At 36.6% G+C, this 8,858-nt stretch overlaps 1 protein-coding gene across 1 annotated transcript; it reads right to left on the bottom strand.

The window, feature by feature from the left end:
- Positions 1-231: 231 nt before the first annotated feature.
- LOC105313903 (zinc finger BED domain-containing protein 4-like) lies at positions 232-1,170 on the bottom strand. Its single transcript, XM_011407689.1, has one exon. The coding sequence runs from the start codon at positions 1,168-1,170 to the stop codon at positions 232-234; it is 939 nt and encodes a 312-aa protein (XP_011405991.1).
- Positions 1,171-8,858: the final 7,688 nt, after the last annotated feature.

Raw genomic sequence — 8,858 nt, 5'->3', positions numbered from 1 at the left:
GTGAGGCAAGACCTGAGTCTTGTGACAATCCATACTGCCGTTGAAAAAACTCTTTCTGATGGTGTGGATGTAGCTGGTACTCCTAAAAATTTTTTTGCAATAATTGCAGTAAGTGGAAAACAATGCTGATTCACCTTCCACCACAAAAGTGGTGAACAATCTCTTCCTGTGGTTGGCTCTCGTACACATTGCTCTACCTCTTGCATAACTGGGTCAACAATATTGCTACTCTCATTTTCTGACGTTCCTAAAAGAATATCTAAAGCTGATAATGACGAAGACTGTGTTTGAGGCTGAGCTTCCAATTTCCTCGGAACTGCTGTGTGGTAAGTTACTCTCCTTAATTTCTGTCAACAGCTGAATAAGCAATAGCGTTACTTCCATTTTCGGATGGGTGTTAAGAAACTTGCAATTATTAAGTGTTGGGTCTAGAAATGATGACATTAAGTAAAAGTTATCCTTTGCAATTAATAAATTGTTGAGGTTCCATCTTCTTTGAATTTGACTTGAAATTTCAACTTTAGCTTGTCGAATGGTAGATGTATCACTGTCCAAGGTTTCCAGTAATTTTATTAAGCCAAACAGAACAGGTAGTAATGCTGAAATCAACAAGTTGTATTCCGCACTCGGGTAAGTTGTTGCAACCTCAAGTGGGCCTAAGATGACTTGTAATGGCTCCAGAATATCCCATTGTTTGCTCTTCAGATCTAAGCATTTGTCACTACTCTTAGTAACAGTACTATCTGATAAAACTGCTGTAATAGGCCATCTTTGTTCAAAGAGACAATCAATCATATAATACGTGCTGTTCCATCTCATTGAGACGTCATGTATTAGATTATGTGATGGGACTTTCATGTCAGACTCCCAAATTCTAAGAGCTCTCATGGCTGGCTCACTCTTTCTGAAATGTGTGGCTAACTTACGAGAAGCAGATATTGCTTGGACGACTTTCCTATTTATCTTGAGACCACTATTAACGCATAACTGTAGAGTATGTCCAGCACATCCTATTGTTGCCCAACCTAACTCTTCTTCTAGTAGTCTACCAGCTAGATCAATGTTAGATCCATTGTCGTGAACAAAAGAAGTGATAATACCATGACGAATCCCAAACTCAGTCAACAAATCCTTAACCCAATCTTGTGTGTTCACCTGTATGACTATCATCCAAAAGGATTGTACCAAGTGACAGGCTCTTCATTTCCCATTCTAAGTTTAGGTAATGAACTGCGATTGTAAGGTAAGCATGAGTGGCAATACTGGTCCATATATCACCTGTTATAGACACATACTTAACTTCAGAAAAAAGGTGATGAATCTGCTCTTTCGCTGTGGTATACATTTTCTCAATGAGATTTGTGAAATGTGTAGCTGAAGGTAAGTGATAGCCAGGTTCTAGGTACGATATCAACGCTTTAAATCCTTCCTCATTTACCACGTTATTAGGCCTCAAATCTTTAATAACAGCTGCTGTAAGATTGGTGATAGCAGCTGCTCTCATTAGACTTTCTTGTGTAAATGTCAATCTTCTTTTGCTTCTTTAGACCTGTCTGTTTTTTTATGCATTTGATCTATAAACATACCTATCAGGACTATAGTTTCTCTTCAATTGTGACAAAGACAGATTTCTATGCTCTTGGCCACCTTGTAAGCATAAACATTTTCCACAATAGTAAAACACAGCCCGAAGCAAACCACTTTGCAACTCAATATTCAACACTCCAGACATCCAAAGTAAATCTTCCTCTTCTTTCGTGATAGTTTCGGTACTGTTGAAGATGATTCAATACCATCACTTCTTAGTGATTTAAACAAATTATCCAATGTCACATGAAATTTATTAAAAGACGCATCATCCCTCTGAAGAAAGTTAGGATATTGAGGATTGCTGACTCTCATTTCCCGAAGAATTCCATATAAAAGAGAATATCCTGTCTTTGGAGGGTATGGCTGACTATCGTGATTTAGTGTCTCCAATATGTAAGCGCACAGCCACTTGTTCAAAATTTCTTTAGAACAAGATGGAGTTAAGATCTCGTCAGGACACTTGTCGCCTTTTTTCTTTTATTATACTTGTCAAACCAAAATCTGAAATCATTCAGTGCCCAGCGGCTTGAACAAGCACTGTTTCCTGGCATACGGTAGACAGACAGACTGCAAGTCCTCAGAAGATGCCTCCACAAAACGATCTTACTTTGACTTCCTCTTTAATGTCAGTGAAAGGCGTCTTTTCTTGGATGGATTCTGATTTTCTTTATCAGCAGACTCTTCATCATCAGCCATTTTCTCTCAGTAGACACAATGCTTGCATCTTGCACATGCGAAGTACGTGATGTTTGGCTTAAATATGAAATAAATTTGTTATAACACCCAAGCGAAGGATATATCAGATTTATCCCTCACTGGGGTGTTATAACATATACGTATACAGCCCTTAGAGTCAATTTGCCATATTTAACTCTCCAAATTTTTTCTCCTTTCAGTATTGGTAGTGTCTATTCGTAGACCTACATGTATTGCGCAAAACCACATGTCTCTGAATCAATAGATTTATAAGTATTGTTATATTTAATTACTATCTAAAGTTATTATTGTATTTTTATTATATTGAGAGTAGTCTTTTCTTGTCATTGTTACATATCATGGCAGCCTCTACAAATCCACACTCTGGCCTTAGGAGGTTTTGTCATATTGAGACATGTAAAATGGAACCAAGCCAAGCAACAGTCACAGGCAATGGATTGGTGCTTGTCATCAGCAATAAAACATCTTCCACTGTAGTAAGCAGGATTCTTGCCAGTTGTGTCTACTAAATAACTAACAACTGCCCAAGCATCATGACCAAAGTATATTTTACAACTGTCTATGCAAACGTTCTCATCAAGGCATGATGATAGCATTTTCTCTGGTCACGTTTCAACCTCACTCTCATTGATAATGGTGCCATTTACGACATCTTTTAAAACTTTGTCAACAAACTGAAATGGTATAGCTAAAAATTACAGTCAAAACGTTTTGGAGATAATTTATACCTTTCTTATTTGAGTGACATTTTAAGAATAAATGGAACTGATCCTATTCTCTCTTCTTTTTGGTAAGCCAATGACGGTTTTGTCGGCTCCTTTTGGTCTTCCTCTTTTCTATAGTTGTGGCAGCATTGTATTTTTGCCATATTACCTATAAAATGTTAAGAATTAAAAGAGTCTTTATTTGTTGTAACACGTGCATATAGCATTTGTATTAGCAAGACTTGCACTTTCGTTGTCTTCCACACCTCCTATAGAATATCATATACACACATAAAATTATGAGTATTATGTACCACAATCCTTTTCATTCTCAATATTATCCTGTACGTTACTTATAAAGTAGTATTATGTTTCTAATATAAGTGCATAAGAATTGATCATCTTACTGATTCTATACCACCTTTTCTGTTGCCTGTTCCCCTGTACTGTATGTATATAGTACTTTGTTCTAATTTGTGAGCAACTATGGCAACTAGATGCTTATTTGGAGTTCCAATACTTCATTGTTTCTCACGTTCTATAGGTGATCCTATTCTTTGCTGTTACATAACTAGTGATGATTAAGAAAACCACAATAGATAAAAAGGTGTATGCATAACAATAGTAATACGTACTAAATTGTACATCTTCCACAAAGAATGCATGCATGATGTACTATTACTTATTAATATTGGACTAATTACAGAGGGACTGGGACTGTTCATCTGATTTGGTTCATCACCTATTAAGTTTCATTTATAGAATAAAATGTAATATCAGACTATACTTAAAGCAGGATTTTCAACAATAAACCATTTAGATATAAGTACACTTAGCAAAGAATAACGCTCTTCAAACAATGCCATTCCTCCCACTGAAGCAAGAGATGCTAACTCTAAAGCCAAACCTTTTGCTTTGTGAAACTTTTGATGCTGATATATAGCAGCCCTTACACTTTCTGCATTATTGAAAGACAGTGAAATGAAGAGGAAGATTTTAAAGGTCTATTTTTATCTATTGCCTAATTATTTTTTGCACAATTTTTATAATTGTCTTAATCAGTTCAGACAAACTTTGGCAGATGGTCAGGTGCCTTTACTACAGTGTGGAGGCGAACAGGTTAGTTACAGCTGCCATGTTGCAGTCACTCCATGGATTCCATGCCCCCTCTATCCTGTCCTAGTAGCTGTCAGAGAGAAAGAACCAGAAAAGGTTACCACTTTTACGAATCGCAGTACCACAACCATAACTGTCTTTTTAGTTTGGGTCTTCTTTGAATGATGGGTCTTCATCACTGTTTAAGCCAGGGACAAAAATGTAAGTCGATGCACATGCTTTCATTTTAATCAAGTTGTAATTATTGTTTAACGAAATAACTAAATAGTGTAAGTCTTTCATTGAAAGGTCCCTGTTATTGGCTTGCGCTATAACCCTCAGAGTTATCCACTCGCTTTTCAATGTCGTCACGTTCCAGCAGCTGGTCACAACTGAAGTTTAGTTTGAAAGTGGCTTCAATAATGACATCAAGTTCTTGAGTAAGAGAGAGTTTGTGAATTGTGCATTGATGCACTATACTCTTTTCAACACACTCAGAGCTTACCTCTTTGAGGAAAGGTTGTAGGAAGACATTGGATTTTGATACATCTGCTGAAGCTAGTCCTGAGATATTGCTAGGTATGTTTCACTAGAACAGCAAGTCACTGCTATTAAGACATTAAAAGGTACACTTTGTTTCCAACCCAACAAGAAGATTACTGTTTCTGCATTGAGTGAGCTCCTTCATCAAGAGAGGGTTATCAGACTAAGCACTAGGCATAGCATTGAAGGTACTGTTTTTCTTATTTATTTTCATTTATGGTTTATGTTTCAGGTAGTCCTGAGTACCTGTAGGTGACATTTGTTCTTTGATTACTGGTGCTCCTACTATTCATCTTAATGAAGACATTACTATGAGATCCACAGATAACAATGCGTGCCTTATGCCGTTGGCACTTCATCATAATGGGTTCATCACTTGGTTTTTTCTGTATTAATATGTAACATTTCCTCATTTACTTTTTATTGTATCATTTTATTAATTTGTTTTGTTTGTCAAAATTTCCTTGAGTCACTTCATTGATATCATATTTTAAAAAGTAATTAAATTTACCTATTTTAAAGTACATGTATTGCTAAAAAGTAATTATTGTTCCTACTGCACATTTGCAGTCATCATAGAGTAGGTGGAGACTATAGTGTCTGGTTTAAGAAAATTAAAAGAACAAAGCTCTCACCAATTAGTGATGGCTCGTGGTCTTTTAATTTTTATAGCGTTTTTCAATTTTATTTTGGCTTACCAGCCTTTTATGCCTTTTGGTAGAGCTCATAAGCCAAATAAATATAGAAAGAGGCTAAAGAAAATTGAAGGCCAATGCCTAACAAAGCCCTTAACTCCCACTCATGTGAGGTGTGGCTGTATATTCTAGGCTAAAACTCGGGCAAATTCACCATGAACCACCTTGTATGGCTAGCAGTTAATTTTAAGCAAAACTGAAACTAAATTACAAGTGTACATGACATTAGTGTATTTCACCTAACTTAATTTGGCCTTCCAAGCTAAGTAAGTTTAGTTATGCTTTTACTGGCCTTGAAAGCACAGGGTGAAGGCAAATTGACCAACTCAGTTTCAAGTCTATTGCAATTAGGTTTCATTTTTGCTTAAACATTATGTGTTAGCCTGGAATATACCCAGCCATGTGGGCATTTAAGGGCTTGGAAATGGTGCTTTTAACTCTGTATTGCATTCATTTTAGAAACTTTTGATGATTTTTTAAACAATATATCCTACACCTATGCCATACATTGAAGTAATGGGAGCAGCAATAGTATCCTTTTTCTACCAGTTAAGAATTCTGGTTTTTCACAAAACACTGGCTGCATAATACCATAAAGTTTTGTTTGATTAAATTGGTCAATTTGGATTTTTAGAACCATGAGTTTTAGCTGGTAAAAACTCAGCTCTGCCCCAACACACATTACAAGCATGATTTATGCCTGCTGTGATAAGTGATTGCACTCTAAGGGACACATTAATGAAATTAATGATTCAAAAATGAACAATAAAATCAGTGAGAAAATGAATTGGAGGATAAATGATACACATCATTATGAGTTCTATGAGTAAAGAAGGCCTGAAACCAGGGGCTCCCAAATGAAATGAATGTTATTGCCCATTGCTTTATGAGGAAAAAACACATACTTGCAAACATTCACCAAAAAGTTATATTAGAGACATATAAATCATCATCAAAGTACAGTAAGTAGGAGATGATAGAGGGTCAAACCTTGCATTTGATGACTAAAGTGAGAACGGGGTACTATAACATGTTTACCTGCAGCTGGTAATATAGATGAAACCTGATAAGATGGAATTAGAGGAGGTTCCTTAGAAATTAATGATCCAGAGAGGAAGAGTTGAAACAGAGAGGCATTTTCTTCTGTAAATAATTGGTTATTTCAAGCCTCCTGAAAGGAACGAATAGATTTATCGATTCTGGGTAAATAACAGATATGTAAAAAAAATATCGACTTCATTCAAGGGATCAAGGAATCCAATTTCTTCAAGATGCCTGAAATGATTGCCAAATGGTCTCAATACACATCTTTCAATGTGTTCGTTATGAGTTGATGAACCTACTATGACACAGGATGCATTGATGTTATGCTCCCTCACCATGTCCTCCAGACTTCCACATTTTCCCCTCCTAGGTCTGATCGTATGCGGGTTGGCAATCCATATTCAAAAACACCATTTTCAAAGCAAGAGAGCATCGTATGTGCATGATTATCAGTCGAAGGTTTTAGAAAAACTACAACCCTGGAGTAGCCATTAATACCACCATGAATCACAATTCGCCAACTAATCAGCTTATGATTACCATCAATATGCCAGACATAGTTTGGACCAGGAACATGATATGAACGGCGCATGATATGAACGGTGCTTAATCGCTGGTTTAAATCTGTCACGAACAAAGGGATTAAGCCTGTGGATTGATGAACGAATTCGACTATGTGGTATACGTATGAATACCTTTCGACAGCAAATGACCATTAACCTTAACTTCTCCAGCATCTGGGTGAGCAACCTTAATACAAGAAATAGTATCGTCTAATTCACTGTCGTTAAGTTGCGTATCAATATCAAAACTTCGTCCAGAAAATCAAACTTTTCTGTATACAGTTGATCGACTGATGCCGAGAATTAGGACTATGTCAGTCCAAAAGAAACCCAGTGCCCTAAAAAATCTACTTCATAAATGTCAATCAACAATAAAGGACGTCCAGTTTGGCTCTCAGATTCTTGTTCATTGTCTGCCTCCTCCTCCTCTACTTCACATTCTTCCTCTTGAGCACTCTCATCCTTGTCTACAATAAAGGAAGTCCAGTTCGGCTCTCAGATTCTCGTTCATTGTCTCCCTCCTCCTCCTCTACTTCACGTTCATCCTCTTGAGCATTCCAAAACCTAGGACTAGGCCTAGCATTAAATGAATGAACACATCAAGTCAATACAACAAAAGTTTCATCTTACATATCTTCTCTAGCTGCGTAAGCTGCAATAATGCCAGCAACAACTCCACAGGCACAGGCAGTTGCAAATAACTGTTCGTCCATTTTAAATTTGCCACAACCATAGCCCTGCCTATTTATTATAGTATAGATCATGCTTAGATTATATAATGCATTATATATTATACAATGCATTATATGTTATACAATGCATTATATATTATATAATGCATTACAATAACTTTTAAAGTAATTATGTCAGTTTTGACACAAACGGCACCCCATAGTTGTCATTCATATTAATCATTGCATATCATAAATATCATAACATAAATTAATTGTTTGTTTTTAAATGAAATAAAATCACAAACTTGATAAAACAGTAACATGTAAACTCAATACCTTCTTTTAGCTGGAAACCTCCACCAAAGTGTTGCAGTAAGTTGATTCAAAGCATAGCTTTGTAAAAAAAATAACTAACTTGTTCCAGAGCTGCAGATCTGAGTATGTGCGACCACACCCAAATTTTGGAGCACATGGCATGCTTTTTTAATTAACAAAATTGCGGAATACAGCTATGATGGCTCTATTCAGCCGTCACAGTATCACTTTTTTTTACTTGAAGAATGATCTGATGGGACATGGATCTGCGCTAGCCATTTGGAGTAGAGAGGTGTAAGAACTAGTTTTGTAGCAACAACCTATTTTGAGATACACCCCGCCAGCTAAATTGACAGAACTAACTTTCTTGATGATGATGATGATGATGAAGATGAAAAAAGGTGGCTGAACAAAACGGCCGGTTTGCTGAATTTTGAATTTCCTCTTATACAAGGTTTAGAGCCACGCTAGTGGTACCATTGGAGTCCACTGGTCAAGATAAGGTCCTCTAAGAAGTCTGGTAAGCACAGGAGCTCGTTTTCGTGGCATAGGAAGGCTGCAAAAGTCGTGGCAGCCACTTTGTTTGGGGGTGAATTGTACTTGGTAGCGCTACTGTGTTGCTAATAATGGGGAAGAAAGTGAGTTAGAGAGAAAAGAACAGAGACAACAAAAAGAAGTTACTGATAATATAATAATATTACTTAAATACAATTGAACTGCATCAGTTAGCAAATGCAGCTGCTATGGTAACAATTTTGTCAATTGTAGCTATATTTTTATCTTAATTGTATTTCACTGGAGTGATCGGAAGTACTCCCTGCAAAATTGTATATTTATCACGTATAAACCAATTACTCTATCAACACAAATTTGTAGCCACGCCAGTTGTCTGCTTTTCTCAACTTCAGCCATTCATAG

This window comes from Amphimedon queenslandica, unplaced genomic scaffold (assembly GCF_000090795.2).
Source record: "Amphimedon queenslandica unplaced genomic scaffold, v1.1 AMPQUscaffold_13186, whole genome shotgun sequence".
NCBI lineage: Eukaryota > Metazoa > Porifera > Demospongiae > Haplosclerida > Niphatidae > Amphimedon > Amphimedon queenslandica.
The sequence above is the reverse complement of the archived record's forward strand: the minus strand, read 5'-3'. Positions and strand labels throughout refer to the sequence as shown.

Bases quoted from the DNA above. Each gene is read 5' to 3' on its own strand.
- LOC105313903 (XM_011407689.1), bottom strand. From the start codon at position 1,170: ATGATAGTCATACAGGTGAACACACAAGATTGGGTTAAGGATTTGTTG.